The following is a 17,592-nucleotide window of genomic DNA, read 5'->3' on the forward strand; positions in this document are numbered from 1 at the left end:
AGCATTGAGGTCACGTGACTCCCTTGCCAAGCCACCCAAACCACCCAATCCAATGCCACAGGCAGCTGCCCTTTGTTTACCCCCAATGACAAACTAAACTAAATGCAATTTGATGCGTGTCATGAAACAAACCCCTGTTCCTTTAGCTGAAAATGCGTGGTAATCATTATTTGTGACAAATGACGAGCTGAATCAATTTCTCTATTTTGGCTCTAGCAGAGCTAACTGCCAGCTGGACTGGCATTGCAACAGTTTTGAGTTGTCCAAGTGCCGCAAACGGCTCGCCGCCTCTGACAGTTAATAAATATTTGTCACGCATGGCTTTGGACGCACTGCAGCGGTACGCCGTCGATGGATTCTACTATCCCCCCTCATTCCTGTGCCACCTGGCAAAGTTCGCTGCTGCAGTCGCCAGTCCGCAGGCTTATGCACGTGACAGCAGGTCGAGAGCTGATTGGATTGTATGAAGTTTTGCCGGGGTTCGATAGAATGTGCTATTCCCACGCCTTGTCAATGGACTAAGCATTACATGCACATTCATAATACATAGGTATATAATATCTGCAGGCAGACAGACACACACATACACACTGGCACTCACAAACCACAATTCCACTTGCGCACTTAGTTGGTCAAAGTTGAATGCCTTGTAAATGGTAAATAGGACACCGCAACTAGCAACCAACAGCATTTGACCATTAATCAAATTTCCAATTAATTTGCCACAATTAATTGCAGTGATAATTGTGTGATGTGTGTGTGTTGTATTGTTCCACCTCAATTGCAATGGAAAAAAAGTAGCTACTTTGATTACATATTTATTTGCAAATATTACACTTTGAATGCAAACCGCAATTTTATGTAAATATTTGAAAGCAGTCGTAAGTCGGCCTTTTAAATTTTTCAAATAAAAAAGAATTAGTATTATGAAAGCTTTCATTAAGGGAAAGATGGAGATCAACTCGACTCTAAACCAATTATCATGTTGGAGTGCATTCTCAACAGGTTTTGTGATATGTAAAAATCTTTACCAAGTCTAATACAACTTTAAAATGAGTTGGGAGCATACGTCCTCATTAGAATGCGATAAGTTGCACAACAACAGCGGTGACATTGGTTGCAATACATGCAGCATGAATGTGTCATGTTTTGCTTGGTATTATTACATTATTGTCAACATATAATCAGGTTGAATGACGAACGCGACAATGTTTCTCAAGGAAAGGAGTTGCGAGAAGTCTCATCACAAAATGGTTAACAACCGGTGGTAAGAGACGCTGGCAGTGGCAGTGTGGCAGGACGGACGTGTACGTTATCCTTTATGGAGTCGATGTACATATTTGTTGCGCTTTATTAAAAAAAAATGTGCGCAATTCAAGAAATGCGGCTGCCTTGTTACCTGCAGCAGCTAACGCAGAGAGCAGTTGTTGCCTAGTTGCAAGGCTGCCACACACACACACACACATATAAATATATATATATATATATACACATATATATATATATATATATATATATATATATATATATATCAAATACTATTGAGCAGCATAAGGCAACATTGATGGAGTGTCAGCCACATCTCTTTCCACTCTCTCCTCACGCTCAGCTTGTCAGCTGCTGTTAGTCTAACTCCAATAACCACATTTGCAAGCCCAGCAGGGAGTAGGGAATTGGTGGCAGGCAGGGCAGCCTTGTATTTTTGCCTGGTTGCCAGCAGTAACGGTTGCTGCCTGTTGTTGTTTGTGCGGCGGCATCGGTTGCCATTGCCTCCGTTGCAAGTTTGTTTATAAACATTTCACGTATATCAGAGAGCTAGAGCGGCTTGTGTGTTCTGTCTGCTGGCCACACAAATGTCCGTGTTGTAAACTTTTATTATTACAGTTTTTTGCCGGGCAAACAATGTCAGAAATAGGGAAAAATAGAAACAGTATAGGAACAGTCTAGGAACCCAGCCATAAAAGCAACAAAATAACAGTTTTTTGTGTGTGTGTAGGTTTATTCTTTCCATCACGCAAAAAAAAAGGTCGTTTTAAAAGTGGTCGCTCACTCGCCCACCGAATTCTGCTATGTCCTCCAAGAAGATCGCTCCGGAGCGACGCCCTTTCTGTGATCCGCGGCTGCACGATGCCAGTTTTCGCAGAAAGCGCAACCGCCACAAAGAAGCCCCAGGCAATGTCGAGGTGGCCAAGAAGAGTGGCAAGCGACCCCTCAACGATTGCCCCTTCTTCGATTTGAGCTATAAATTCGATGAGCTTCCTCTCGACCCGATCAAGGACTTCCTGCTCGAGAAGATCTGTGAGTAGTCCCGTCTAAGAAACGAAATCTTAACTCAATTTTCATATATTAAAGCCCACATGCAAAATGATACGATTGTGGGCCGTTGCAACCGAGAGTTTGACTTTCATCAGTACGATCTGGTGAATGTGAAGGAAGCCTACGACGAATGCGACGATGACAGCCTGCTGGAGATGGAGCTGGAGGATATTGTGATGCCCGAACAGTTTGAAATGTTACGCGATGCCAAAGATCATGCCTACAATTTTAATGGCCAGGGTGAGTTAATTAATGACCGCAAATTGAAAACAATTTAACAACACTTGCGGATTAGAGGGAATTTGGGTGGGCACGTTTAACAAGTTACCTAACAACATTTAATGTAATTCAATGAGCAACAACAACAACAACGTTAGCTTTACCACAAAAACATATCACTTGATACTTTATTAAATGAGAAAAACATGCACACAGGGCAAAAACCCAAACTCTTCCCCTTTGCTACCCCCTTGAAGGCAACGCAGCTCGTTGGAAAATTGCTCACCTGTAAACATAAAAATTTCAAACATTATCCTTTAAACATAAAATTTTATAACCCAAAAACCAAAAGAAAAAAAAAACGTGAAACCAAAAAACAAATGCGTATGACATTTATTTGAATATCCTTTGGGAATGTGTGTGTGTCTCTCTCCCTCTCTCTGTCTGTGTGTGGGTGTGTGTGTGTATTTGTGTACAGGACCCGACTCCAAAGGCGAGAACTGCATGGCAACCATGGCCCTTGTAACATGTTTATCATAGTATTTTATTAAGCATTTACATGGAATACTTTTTTGCCTCTACTCTTTGCAAAAAGCAGCATTCCCAGTTTCTGATTAATTTGGTATGCGGAAATATTCAACAGTAAAGCTAATGAATACAAATGAAATGAGAACCCAAAAATGTTGCTCTAAATTGTTAGTTGAATATTTGAAATGTGAGAAATGCAATTTGAACTATATAGTGTATACAATTGTTGAATATGTTTGTGAATAAAATGAACATGTTTGGGTGACTCTTTGTCGTTACGCTGTGATAAAAATGTTTCATTTTACGTATAGTTTTTTAATATTTAATATCAGTCCTGGATAGATGTGAAATGCAAACAGACTCTGGGGGACATGGAGGGACACGTTTGGGGAGACATTTCATATATATATATATATATTCATATGCGATATGCGGCATAAAAGCATGTTGTCGATAAACATTAGCATAAAAATGTTACAATCATTATGACAGCCAGAATTTTGGACGTTAGTTGGTGGGGGGAGCAACCTGTACAGGACAACGGTCCAATAGTCCATTGGAAAAATTAGAGTTGGGAGTTAGGCAGAAAAAAAACACATTCGAATGGCCAACGGAAATGGAAATTAATGCGAATTTAATCATTTTAAAAGCGAACTTTGCTGCATTGACTTTTATTTAAAACAATTTCATTTGTGTGTAATAAAAATAACAAGGGAATCAAATATGAAAAATGTACACAAACACACACAACTTCATATACACATATGAGTGAGTGTGTGTGGAATTTACACACATATCAAGTTCATGTGCAAATATTAAATTCCATTTTAATTTTCTCTGTGTATTTTTGATGGCTCGTTTTTGCTTGCAGCTTGTAATCAATTTCCCTGGATTGACAAATGGATGACTGGCGGTAATAAATAAATCTTTATATTTACATAGCGACAGCATTATTAAAAATTTGACCACCATCCATACACACCCGCACACATACACCAACACACACACACACCCGTACAGTACGCCCCAGCGAGCAGGAAATTTATGAAATGACCAACCAGCTCTTGGACATTTATTGCCAGAGACGCGTTCGAATCTTTTACTTTGACTGCGGTACCCGCTCTTCCCTCTGGTCGAATCAACTGCGAAGACAATACGGCACCCCCTCGGAGCTTATTGGGGCTTACAATACGCCCACTGCGCGACACTTGAGAGTGACGACCTTGAACAAAAAGACCAAAAAGTCAAAGTTTAGTGCCGGCGATCATTATGCGCTGCGAACGCCACAGGGTAAATAAATGAAATAAACATACAATAAATGATTAATTTTATATTGTTATTGTAAAATCTCCTACAAAAATCCTCTTTAAATAGAGTGTCGCAATGAGCTGATACGCGTGGGCAAGATCATTGACGATATGATTAAGCCCGTTTTGTTGGAGGCTCAGCATAACAAAGAACATGGACTGCTCGAGTATAGCGGTAAATCATTCTGTGCCGATGAAGAGAAGCAGCACCGCCAGAAGGTAAGTGATACACTCAATAATTACTGCTCCCAGACGAAAAATCGTCTCGAAAACTGAAAAAAAGGTAAATAAATAAAATTGAAATTTTAAATTATACGAAGCAATAATTTCTTTCTTTATTTTTTCGAAATATTTTTTATTATTAATAAACCAATTACGACACAGTAGAAATGAAATAATTTCCAAAAATTTAGAAAGGATTAATTAAATTTGTTTTCTCGACGAGCAGGAAATAATTCTAAAAAATGTTTAATAATAATATAAGCAATAAACGTTCGATGTAGAACAAATTAAAATCAATCCTGGAAGTTTTCTAGAATTCAGGTATATATTTTCTAAGTGTCATTCACTAATCATTCCCTCAATCAATCATTGCAGAACAAGTCCCGCTGCAAGGAATTCAAAAAGCGTATTCATCGTCGCAACTTTGCCACAAATGAGGAGTTTCTGCAGTGCCTGAAGCGAATGGAAGCCAGGTAAGTAAATGCGATACCCTAACGCAAACAGAAGAGTATTAAATGTATAGTATTATCAAATTGCAGTCGCTTTCCGTATATGGCGCCACTACAGCCCGTTGAGCCCGAGGAACAGAAACTGCAATTGTATGCCAAATATCAACAAAAACTTTTGGCAGCCGAGCAGAAGTTTACATTGATAATACAAAAGCGCTACAAATGCCTTTTGAAGACCGTAAGTAGATGGCTAACCGGTACGGAAAACTCCCATGTGACTAGTCAAAACATATTGAATTATGCAACTGACCAAACATATGCTAAACAAGATGGAAAAAAAGGACACACACTGACAGAGATGTCAATGTCGATGCATGTGCTGTCGAGTCGAGTCCCTCGCCATCAGCTCTCATCATAAAAAGCTCATCAAAAATGAGCACCGACAAACATAAATAACTTTTATGCGTTGGCGGTAGAACCGTGTCCGTGTCCATGTCCATGTCCGAGTTTGAGTCCTCTTCCTCGTCCGTGTCCGAGTGCTAAGTGCGAGACCGAGCACATAAAAAATGATAATAATAAACTTGATACAAAGTAGATATGTGTGCGTGAGCGTGCGAGTAAATTAAGCTGCGTTGGCTTTTGCTTCTTTTTTTTTTTATTTTTCCTTTTGGCCGGCCCCAAAAACGTGCTTATAAAAATTATATAATTCATAGCTCGTAAACATTATGGGCGTCAGTTCAGTGGCGTGGCCAAAGTTATGAATAACGTGATTAGTTGTTAAAAAAAGAAACAAAAAGTAAACAGCGCAAAACAAACGGAAAGCACTGTGAAAGGTGACGATTTGAAGGAGATTTATGGCTGTTTGTTTTTGAGCGGATAACTGCTGCACTTTATCAAAAAATAAGTAAAAGTATATAGAAATATATGCATGGCTTTATCTTGCAGATATCTGTGCTGCAGCTGGCAACGTATCCCTCTCGCCTAATACGTCGAGCGATTCGTCACATTGATCCACGCAACCCAGTGCTGCAGGATGCCTACAGATTCATACTCCAGGAAGAGGTAAGTTCATGTCAACTCTACTCTAACTCCCAACTCTTGACTCCAGATTCCCAACTCCCGACTCCTCGACACCTTGACTCTGGAGTGGGACTCGTCGTGAGCGTCAACATTATTAGCAAACTAAACGCGCGCTCACAAAAGTTTTTTGGGGGCCAAAAGTTTGTCATCAGCGAGAAGAGAGAACATATTAAACACGCTCCCCGAACGTGAGCACGTCGAGCGGTATTTTAGCGACTTATGATGGGGGTGGAGTACACTCAGAAAAAAAGCTGACCTGAATTTTAGAAAATTGCCTTAAAAACTAGAAAGTTATTCTTGTTTTTAAAAGTAATCTCTAAATATAAGAAACAATTTTTTTAACTTGAAAGGTGTGTCCTAAATCGACAATCCTAAAGAATATGATGGGTTTTTTCCAACAGTTGGAAATATTTTGAATTAGTTAGAAATGCATTTCTAAATAACGAAATGCAAACCCTGATATTCTTGTATAAAATTTAAGTAATCAACAAGTAATTCCCGTAAAATCCTAAGCATTTGTTAAATTTAATTATTTAAATAAATTTATAGAATTTTTGTTATATATGAAATCTTAAAATACAAATGTTTATTAATAATTTAACTAAGAAAAAAGCCAACAAAATTTTGAAATATACTTTCTGAATAATAAGGTGAGTTATCCTTAAAATTCAGTGACATTTTTTTCTGAGTGTTGTGTAGTGCCACAATACTAGAGGAGCAAAATGCGTGTTGATGTTTTGACGTGTGCTCCAGCCGAAAGTTTTAGGCTGCGTTCGCTGCTCGAGTCAAGCACTTGCCATCAACTGGCAAATCAGTGCACAGCCAAGTTAATGAGCAACAAGCCGACACACACTCCGACACACACACTCTCACATCACACACACAGAGCTGTCGCTTTGGGCTGATATCAAAGTTTGTGGCACCTGCCGTGATTCACTGGGTAATCAACTCGTTACAGAAACATTGGCCCAAACTGCCGCCAGAAGTTATATTAATGGATTATCTGTTTGTGGGCGAGCGGGGCATACGCCTGGACGTTGCCATACTCATCATCGTTTGCCTCATCGATCTGCAGGAGGACTTTCGCTACCATGTCAAGCGCTCCTTCCTACGCTATCTGCTGCAGTAAGTGCATCAAATTAACTCTCAACCTCGCAAGCACAACACTTCATTAATGTCTAATCCCCATTCAGATCCAAAATGGAGCGCAGGCGTCTGCAGCTGGAGGTGGAACCACCTGAGTTTCCCACACTGACCGTTACCTCACCGGTGCCCTGGCGCTCTCGTCTCCTGCTGGCCAAGAGTCGCATTGGTGAGATGCTCATGATAACACATCCGACGGTGCAGGCTCTGAATCTACTGTGGCATCAGCTCTACGGGGATCTAGTTATTGTCGATCTGTCCAAGTTGCTGCTGACGGAGCGACCCTTGGATGCGGACATTGTGCAAAGCTTTGTGTGGAAAAGCTGTGCCGAAATCAGAGACGTAAGTTCCCTAGATACATGTCACAGATTGGGGTTCGGATTTTAACATGATTTCGACCTAGAATCGTGCTTATCGCTTTTCTATATTGTCGAAGCTATTGGTTGTAAAGTGAGAGGTTCCTTTGTTATCACCGAAGCCTTAGACAAACTCTGTAGTAACGCGATTAATTATGATTATCTTATATATATTTGTATTTTTCGCTGTGAAGCTTCTGATCAACGATTGGCTGCCCCGCTGTGCAGATCTCATGGATCTGATGCGTAACAGCTGGAAGGATCTGGTGCCCATGACGGGCAAGTATGGAGGTCGGGCGCAGACCCTCTTTCAGTGTGTGCATGCGCTGATGTCCCGTCATCTGGAGAGTCTGATCAACAAGAGTCTGGCGTATCTGTTCAAGGTGCTGTGTGGCTACAAGTACGGCAATAATGTGGATCAGTATAGCATGTACGATCCGAAACTGCGTCGCAGACCACTGATGACACTCACGGTGTCTGTGGTGGGTGCACATTTTGACAACGAACACATTGACTTTGGACCCGGCATTCGGGAGGATGAGAACATTTATGTATTTGATGCGGATGATGCGGATCCTTTTCTGGTACCGGGTCAAACAAATTTACTTTTGGACACTGTAAGTTGCTTAATAATTTTGATTGCCCAACTTCGTTAGTTTTTCGCTTATTAAATCACAGCAAGTCGACATGGATGATGTGGTCTCGTTTGAATTGGATAATGCCTGCAAGCTTTATATCTATCCCTATATGGTGGAGCTACCAGCTCTCATTAGGGATCTCTTCAAGAGCATGCTGGCTGTGGGCTACGATATACCACGGCTCGAATACATCATGTCGGGTGGAGGTAAAAGCACTCTCTAATTCTTGAGTGTGATTGATTGATTAATCTGTTTAATAGTGCCGGAAACATATGGAACACTACATTGCATTGATGAGTATCATGTGGATTTTGTAGAGCTGTGTAATAAAATCGAGGAGATAGTCAAGGTCAATTGGCGTGGTGTCAACGTCTACTTGAAGCCTATTTACAAATATTACTATGGACTATTCAAGAAGATGATAATGCCAATTGTGGAGAAGATATGGACAGATAATACACTGCCCGAATTAGTGGTGCGTATGAAATGCTTCGCAAATTTAAAGCTGATTAAAATACTTGATGCACATTGCTCTGTGCATTTTGCTGGGCAGGGCTGGGCGGAGCTGGGCGGAGCGGGGCGGACCTAGGCGGTGCTGGTGCTTCAAAAGTCATTAGCAGTAGGCGATTTTGGGTTTGAGCAAAGGGCACACACACACAATGCCTTTGGGGCGATTGGCTGCGTCTCGCCTTGAAATGAATTTAATTATTTATTTCGATTTGATTATACGCAATGATGCGTAGAATTAACATAAAATTGCATTATGCAATATTAATAAACTGCTGACAGACAGACTGACTGACTGACAACTTGACAAACTGACTGACTGTCGGCAAGCGGCTGGCAATTTGTGTAATTGAACAAGTGCAGCTGTAGCTATAGCTAGAGCTGTGTATCTGTATCTGTATCTATGGTTTCTGTGTGTGTTTCTGTTTTTAGGGTCGTAGGATTTGTGACCCCTTTGCTGCTGCTAAAACTCGTTTTGCCATTGTTAATTAAACTTGGTTCGATTTGCTAATTCCTAGTCTCTGCCGACTGAAGAATATTTTGCCATCTCATTTGCTCTGGCCTCGAATATATATATATATATATATATATATATATACACATATATATACAGATATGGATCACTCAATTAACCCATTCATGCCAGCCGATTGCAGCACACATTCATTATGCTGAACTGCAACGAGCAACGAGCAACGAGCGACAATTTTTTCTTCCCCAATTTATTTAAAATAAAAATTGCTTTCGATGGCGAGAACGTTACTACAATTTTTTCATGCGTGTAATTCAAGCTTGTGTCTGCTTTTTTATGTTTTTTATACGCTCTGCCAGCCATTAAAATGGGCCATAAGTTGAGCCAAAATATGTGACAGCAAAGTAGTAGCAGGTATCATTGACAGTATTAATTTGTGGCAAAATAAGAATTAAATCTTTTATATTTTAGTTTATATATAATGATGCTTATAGAGCCATATCTATTTTTAAAAATAATTAAATCTGTGTGTTAGTATTTTAAATAGCATATCTGCTGGTCGAGCACTCTAGACTACACTTTTCTTACTTATATTGCAAAAAACTCACATATATAGATACATTTACATTTATTTATATTCGCGTTTCATTTTTATTAAATGCATATTCATTTACAACGGATGGCATCGCACACTCGGTTACACACACACACACTTTCACACACACACACATGACACCCACACCCAACGGACAACAGGTTGTTCAGGAATTAATGAAAAAATTGAACGCCATCAGCGATACGACCTATTATCTGCGTGATTTCATACCGTTAAATTTGTTCCTGTTGGATAATCGCCATGTTAAAGAATCGCTACGGATGTACGTGAAGAATATCTACGATTTCATCACTGACTTTTACAGGGCGCTCAATCTGAACGAGAATCGAGCGTAAGTACAACAATTTCCCTCGCTTTGCCTGGCCTTGCGGGCAATTGGCTCTTCTTTCTTTTCTTTTTTATTGTGCTTGGACTGCACTTACTTAATGTATAACTTTTAATATGCACTTGCACACTCCGTGCTGTTTTTTTTGCCACTTCAGCATCTGTGAAGAGCTCGAGGAGATGTCGATGAAGGCCGGCGAGCGGCCCGAGGAGACGCCAGAAGTGGTCGCCCTGCAGAACTATATAACCGAGTGCCGGGAGATGCGCATATTTGCCATCAAAGATGATATCAAGCTGGTGCTGAAGCGTGTCATATTCCTGCTGACACATGCATACCTGACCAGTAAGTTTGGTGTCGAGGGCGAGAGGTGATTCAACCTGGGGCAGCTGTGTTTGTGCAGCTGATGCCTGGTGTTTTAGACAAGGAACACACGCTTAAGATAATTAACCTCAACTAACAAGCTGAGTCTACTAATTGGTTTTATAATTACTTGCGGTGGAGACACCAAACATTTAGCTGCGCTAAACCCACCGAAAATGCAGCTTAATGAGCTCAACAAATTCATGAATGTGTGAAAGTTGCTTTGACAACCGACAAATGCCAACAAAACCTCAACCGGAAGACATACATATATCATATATATATACATATGTATATGTATTTTTACCAGCAGCAGCTGCTGCATAACCAGACAATTGCGATTCATTGTCAAGTGTCGAGTGTCGAGTGTGTATCTTTCATATAATAACATACAATGTGTGTAACTTCTCTCTGTCTCTCTGTCTCACTGTCTGTCTGTCTTTCGGGTTGTGCGTCCATCTGTCTGTGGCTTTTGTCACTCGAAAAATGAGAGCAACATTAGCAGAGCAGTTCTCGGCAGACAGACATACAGACAGACAAACTTGTCAGTGAGGCGCTTTGTACACATAATTAATTAGTTTGCCTCGAAAAACTCGCATAGCCAATTAATTAAGAGTTAAGCACAGTTAATTAAGAACATGTACGACAATGTAGAGTAGAGTAGGAATGCTGCACTCAGAGAAAAAATCGCTCTGAAATTTTCTAATAGAAATAGAAAGTTTTTTTTTTTTTTTTAATAATTTCCTTTCTGAAATTCACAAATATGAAATTAAATTTACTTGCTCAACTTTTAAAGTGAATATAATAATAATGATTGAATTCAGGGCATTTTTTTTAATGTAGAAATGGTGTGGACATACTACAGCCCACGTATTCTCTGCAGGTGATGAAATTCATTTGAATTCCCGCACATTCATACTGCCCGGAGAGCTGGAAGAGGTGCTCGATCTGAGCGCCGCTCGTTTGTCGGTGGTGCGTGATAACCTGGAGATGGCATTAAGGTAAGATGTAACAGCAAAACTAGAGTATACACTTATTTATATATATAATAAATATATATATATAGGGAGCGACGCTTAAGGTTTGAGAAGCTGCTGATTCAGGAGAAGCGTACTATGGATGGTTTTCGCATTCGAGAAATACGCGATGTGCTCACACTGGATGAGCTCAAGGAGCGGGTGGATACAGTGGACATACTCTTCACAACCATAGAGGTGGGTAGGGGTAGTAGTCATGAAATTGATCAATAAGACTTAGCAATATCTCGACAGAATCTAAGCAGAGAGGCCAAGGCAATAAATGTGGAGGAAGGATTGCTGCAGATTGATGTCTCCGCCTTTCCGCTGTTGGCCGAAATCATTGAGAAAATGGAACCAATTGAGAAACTATGGAAGACATCGTACGAATTCGAAAAGGATTATCTAATTTGGTAAGCAATGGCAACGCTTTTATAACGATTGCAATTATTTAAGACAACAAGCACAACACGAACAAATCGAGTCTGTTGCTGAGTATGCTCTTAGCTCCATTCGGCCACTTGTCGCAAATGACAAAATATTTGAAATTGAAGTGCCAGCCGGGCCGGCAGCAGTTAACCTGCTGCTGCCGTTGCTGTTGCTCCTGGGCATTTTCCAGTCTGGACGAGGCAAACCCGCAATGCAAATGCCAGCAGAAAGTTCACTTGAAGTGCAGAGGAAAATAGCCAGATTTGAGTAGTTGTTGGATGGAAAACTTGTGCAGCTTTCTTTGATATTTTACACACAACTCTCTCCTTCTCTCTTTCTGCCTATCTATGTTGAACCACTACTCAACTTTTTTGTACATTTCTATTTCTATTTCTATTTACATCTTTTTGCCAGGATGTTCGAGCGCTTCGAATGCCTTAATGCGGATGGCGTGCGGGAACAGATCGAGACCATGTTCAAGGTAAGTAGTTGGCTGGCTCTGCTATTCGGAATCGGAAGTTGCAACTTGCAAGCTGCAAGTTCTCATTGCAGGCGGAAATAAAAACCGAGCAGTGCGAGCACCGACTAAAGTTTTGAGCTTTCTCTTTCTCTTGTCGGATATCTGCTGGTTGCTGTTGGCAGTTGCCAGTTGCACCACTGGTCATGCATATCTCTGTCTGTCTGTCAGTCGCTTTGACCCCCTGTCCACTTGTCCTTCTGTTCCCCCTCTTCACTTCTAGTCCGTTGTCCGTCTGTAAGCCAATGTAGCAGCTAAAATGCAACTAAAAACCTCAAGCCTCCTAAGGGCAAAAACTGCACTCGGAAATAAAATCGCACAGAAATTAAGAAAATTGCCCTAACAAGTAGTAAAATTTTCTGATTTGTAGTTCTACTAAAAAAATATATAAAATAAAATAATTATACATTTAGCAAATCTTATTTTTATTTTAGAAATGTTTTCTATTGTTAATCAATGAATTTGTAAAAAATTGAAATAGAAATATGCTTTCTAACTAATGAGGTCAGCTGTTCTAGGCGATTTTTTAAATTTCATTGAGGTTTTTTCTGAGTGTATTACAACTACGACAGCCGAAAAGTATGCAACAGCAAAAAATGACAACATATTTGGCGGCAACTTGGGCAGCTAAGCGAGCGCTTATGTCTCTGTGTGTGTGTGTGGGTGTGTGTGTGTGTGTGTGTGGTTGTGTGTATGAGTCGGGCAGCATTAAAAAAACTACATCAAAGTGCAAAGGGAACGCCAGTTGAATTGAATTTTTTGGGCACAGCTGAAGCAACAAAGTGGGGACACATTGCAAAAGTAGCATCAAAAAACATGTGAAGTCTTGCGATTCAAATGTAAACGACTGTGAGATACACTAGTATTAGTGTCATAAGAACTGATAATATCTGGCAATGGGCTTGATTTGAGTGAAAGGTTAGTGAGTCTAAAATGAGTTGGAAATGTTAGTTGGATGAATTTTCTTTGTGTCAGGAATGGGTTTGATTCCTTTTGATTATAAGTAGACTAACATCCAAAATTAGACGAAGGAGTAAAAATATATCTGTGATTTCAGTACCAATATACTTTTCTTTTACATTTTTAAATGGTGTGTAAAAGGCAAGTAGCTATAAGCAAGGAAAGGGAACTGGCTTAACAGCCAGGGCAACGCATTGCACAGCTGACTTTAAAGAGTCAAAGCAGGACACCCACACACACATAATCTTGACACTTGACTTAGTGCGTCTCAAAGCTAATCGTCTTGTTCTTTGTCCTTATCATCACCATCATCATCTACACCATTATCATCATCATCACCATCATCATCTTCAGATTATGCACAAGCTGTCGCGGCAGCTATCCTACAATCCTGTGGCGAAACGCGCCGCGGAACAGATGCGTATCAAAATTGAAAAGTTTCGCGTCTATTTACCGGTGTTGGACTCGATTTGCCGACATGGACTGGAGAAGCGACACTGGGATAAGATATCGGAGATATTGGGCAGACAGATCAATCCGAAATTGTATCCCACTTTGAAGGATATGATTGATGCGGACATAATGAGTATACTGCCCGAGCTGGAGGAGATTGCGAATGCGGCGGGCAAGGAATACGATCTGAACATGGGTCTGAAGAATATGCAGGCCGATTGGCGAGATGTCATGTTCGAAGTGCTGCAGTATCGGGACTCGGATACACATATTCTGGCCACCATCGATGATATACAAACACTACTGGATGATCACATTATGCGAACGCAGGCCATGAAGCGTTCCCCATTCATTGTGGCCCTCGGCTCCAAGGCGGATGATTGGGAGGAGCGGCTGTTGCTCATCCAGAATATTATTGATGCGTGGACCCAGGTGCAGGTCACCTGGATGTATCTGGAGCCCATTTTCAGCTCGGAGGATATTATGCGACAAATGCCATTGGAGGGACGTAATTTCAAGGCGGTGGACAAGATCTGGCGACGCATTATGAAGAATACACTAAAGGATCAGCATGTAATGGCCGCCACCGAATATCCCAATATGCTGGAGATCTTCACGAAGGCCATCGAGGATCTGGAGACGGTGCAGAAGGGCTTGAATACATATCTCGAGCAGAAACGTTTGTACTTCGCCCGTTTCTTCTTCCTCTCCAACGATGAACTGCTCGAGATTCTCTCTGAGACCAAGGACCCCATGCGAGTGCAGCCACATCTCCGCAAGTGCTTTGAGGGTGTAAGTTTTTAGTTGAACTCTCCTCAAACTCGCTGAGTATTCGTTTTACTTCTTCTAGATTGGCACACTGACCTTTGATGAGAACATGGAAATCACACACATGATCAGCGATGAGGACGAGCGGGTTGGCCTCGTGCGCAAAATCAATCCACAGGCGGCAAATGTAAGTTAAAAAATTGATCAGATATTTTATTCTTAAGTCATAATTACGCTGCATAGGGTTTGGTTGAGATCTGGCTGAAAGAGGTGGAGTATGTAATGCTGGACAGCGTCATGGAGCAGATGAAGGAGGCGTGGGAAGACTATGCCATGGTCGATCGCATTTCCTGGGTGGTATCCTGGCCGGGTCAAGTTGTACTCGGCATCTCCTGTGCCGCGTGGACCGCTGAGGTAAGCAAAACTGGTAAAACAACATTTAAGCGACAACAACAGCAACCAGCAACCAGCTTTTTGCAACCGCAAAAAAATTGCAACCACAAAGGAGCGCCCCAAAGCCACTGCAGTTGTCTGTCTGTCTCTGACAGCGCGATTAGCCACGCCCCCTATCTCCCCCTTCTCCATTTTCCCACTACTGCTGCTGCTGTTGCTCTTTGTAAGCGAAGCGATTTCCCTGCTGGGCTTTGAGAGTCTCAGTATATTATATTTTTTTTATGTTTCCCCCGACTACAAAAATGAAAATCATATTTCGCCATTTATTTGCTTGGCTTTCTGCTCGGCATCTGTTTTTCATGCACTTTATGTTCTTGTGCCTCGTCTTGTTGTCTAGGTCGAGGAGGCCATCGAGAAGAAGACTTTGCCCGAATACCTGGAGAAGTCCAATAGCCAAATTGGCGACCTCGTTCAACTCGTCCGCACGGACTTGCAGACAGGAGTTCGCATTGCTGTCGAAGCACTGATTGTCCTCGATGTGCATGGTGAGTAGTTTTGGATGGATGGCTCTAATCCCATATAGTAACTGTATAATTGCTGATTCCTCACCAGCTCGTGATGTAGTCAAGTTTCTGGCAGACACCAAGGTGAGCAGCACACAGGACTTTGATTGGATCTCACAGCTGCGCTATTATTGGAAGGTCGATGAGAGTAAGTACGCTCTAAGTCTTCAAAATAAAAATCCTTTTTAATGTTAAGAAATTTTTTTTATATATCGAAATTATTTATAAAAACAGTTTTTTTCTTCTGCTAACTGCTCTTAGTAATCTTAACAATCTTCATTTGTTCCCCCCGCAGAGAATGAGGAGTGGGTGTGTGTGAGCATGGTGGTCACCGATGTTAAATATGGCATGGAATACTTGGGCAATTTGCCGCGTCTGGTGGTTACTCCTCTAACGGATCGTTGCTATCGGTGGGTAACATTTTTATGCCCATAAATAAAGGAACACACATACACACACTCGCGCTCATAAATATATGCACAAGCATACACAAAATATTAATTGACAAAACGTTTGCAAAACAGCTGAGCCACTGCGCTTGCAGGCTCATGGCTAAAAGTCATGAGAAGCAACGTTTATTGGGAAAATATTTATTTTATTTCGGTGCATTTTAAATTTATTTTCATTTTTTTCAACACAATAAGCAAAAAGAGCTGAAAACCTTTTTGATGTTTAAGCTGCCTACGACAAACGCAAACAGCAACAACAATAACAACAAAGCAACAATAACAAAAAGAACAACACTAACACTAACAAGACGAGCAGCGGCCACAGGACACAGGGCCAGGCTGGTTTCTGGCAAGCTGGCAGAAAGGACATTTTAATGGGGTTTCCGATAAAACTTTTATATTAAACAAATAAATCAATGTTGGACAGTTTTTCACACATACACACACACTAACACACACACGTGCATAGTTAAAAAACGAGTGTATAGATATATTTGTATGGCTATATATGCCGGAAAAGCTAAAAAATATACAACAAACGAACGCGAAGCTGGCAGCGCTGCCAATATGATAAAAATATGAACTGCACAGCAAGCAAAAAATTGAAAATATTGCGAAAAAGCTTGCCCACGACTTCAAAATACCCTAACATTAGCATTAAATATGAAAAGACAAATTCATAGATAATAATAAGAATACAAACTGAAAAATTTAAATATTCCAGCAGCCAAGTTGTATTCAAATGAATATAGAATTTGACAGAGGAGTAGGAAATGCCCTTTAGGCTCTTAAATTTCAAAATATTGAGACGGAATCCACTTACAAACAAGACTAAATTGAATTCCTGAAAAATGCTCAGAATAAATTGTAATTTATTAGAAATAGAAATATTGGATCCTTCCTTAACAAATACGGTATAATTAAATTGTAAAAAGCCTATTTGCTTTCAGTAAAAAATTATCAATTTTGAAGTAAATATATATAAAATATTTTTATGCTTTTGCCACAAACTTGAAGTTGCTGTTATTCTTGAAATCAATGTTATACATATATATATAAGCAATCAAAGAACAAAATGCAAATAAATATATTTATTGAAAGTATTATCTAATATCCCTATATGGTAATCTTTACAAGTGTATACAAATTCCTTCTCTAGATAACTTATTTTTAGGTTTGAAAAATGCTTGTGTATTTAGAGGACTGGCAAATATTTACATCTCTTATAGGCTTGAAGATGTCTACTGCCCTTCTGTCTGTCACATAATATTTACACAGCTTTATTATACCCTTGTTTTTCTACACATTTCATATGAGAACAGGGCATAAAAACTGGTACATCGCGTGGCGGCGGCGCAAAACACAAAAAATATGAATAAATAAAAATAAAATAAAAAAATGACCGTTACTGACAATTTTTTAAGCTGGCGCGTTGAGAATTGTGAACAAATGCAAAACAGATATTAAAAGCATACTACGGCATGTTGCCTGCCCCCTTGCCCCCTT

General features: G+C 40.4%; 1 protein-coding gene across 2 annotated transcripts in view; it reads left to right on the forward strand.

The window, feature by feature from the left end:
• The first annotated feature begins 2,003 nt into the window (after positions 1 to 2,003).
• The window catches only part of LOC6558889 (dynein axonemal heavy chain 3), a 38,339-nt gene continuing 22,750 nt past the window's right edge, over positions 2,004 to 17,592 (forward strand). Inside the window, exons 1-25 of one of the 2 annotated variants that reach the window (XM_001983197.2) lie at positions 2,004 to 2,298; positions 2,353 to 2,556; positions 3,935 to 3,976; positions 4,084 to 4,353; positions 4,438 to 4,589; positions 4,968 to 5,065; positions 5,132 to 5,279; positions 5,987 to 6,103; positions 7,080 to 7,246; positions 7,315 to 7,606; positions 7,815 to 8,237; positions 8,299 to 8,464; positions 8,519 to 8,733; positions 9,994 to 10,184; positions 10,336 to 10,520; positions 11,422 to 11,539; positions 11,605 to 11,752; positions 11,810 to 11,967; positions 12,398 to 12,464; positions 13,815 to 14,705; positions 14,764 to 14,868; positions 14,925 to 15,095; positions 15,472 to 15,619; positions 15,687 to 15,785; positions 15,933 to 16,047. In XM_001983197.2, coding sequence (XP_001983233.2) covers positions 2,070 to 2,298; positions 2,353 to 2,556; positions 3,935 to 3,976; positions 4,084 to 4,353; positions 4,438 to 4,589; positions 4,968 to 5,065; positions 5,132 to 5,279; positions 5,987 to 6,103; positions 7,080 to 7,246; positions 7,315 to 7,606; positions 7,815 to 8,237; positions 8,299 to 8,464; positions 8,519 to 8,733; positions 9,994 to 10,184; positions 10,336 to 10,520; positions 11,422 to 11,539; positions 11,605 to 11,752; positions 11,810 to 11,967; positions 12,398 to 12,464; positions 13,815 to 14,705; positions 14,764 to 14,868; positions 14,925 to 15,095; positions 15,472 to 15,619; positions 15,687 to 15,785; positions 15,933 to 16,047 — 4,919 coding nt within the window. In that variant the 5' untranslated portion in view covers positions 2,004 to 2,069. Of the gene's footprint in view, positions 2,299 to 2,352; positions 2,557 to 3,934; positions 3,977 to 4,083; positions 4,354 to 4,437; positions 4,590 to 4,967; positions 5,066 to 5,131; positions 5,280 to 5,986; positions 6,104 to 6,149; positions 6,246 to 7,079; positions 7,247 to 7,314; positions 7,607 to 7,814; positions 8,238 to 8,298; positions 8,465 to 8,518; positions 8,734 to 9,993; positions 10,185 to 10,335; positions 10,521 to 11,421; positions 11,540 to 11,604; positions 11,753 to 11,809; positions 11,968 to 12,397; positions 12,465 to 13,814; positions 14,706 to 14,763; positions 14,869 to 14,924; positions 15,096 to 15,471; positions 15,620 to 15,686; positions 15,786 to 15,932; positions 16,048 to 17,592 lie in introns of those variants that run through there. The other variant, XM_043215548.1, reaches the window with a different exon arrangement.

This window comes from Drosophila grimshawi, unplaced genomic scaffold (genome assembly GCF_018153295.1).
Source record: "Drosophila grimshawi isolate 15287-2541.00 unplaced genomic scaffold, ASM1815329v1 contig_44, whole genome shotgun sequence".
NCBI classification, from domain to species: domain Eukaryota; kingdom Metazoa; phylum Arthropoda; class Insecta; order Diptera; family Drosophilidae; genus Drosophila; species Drosophila grimshawi.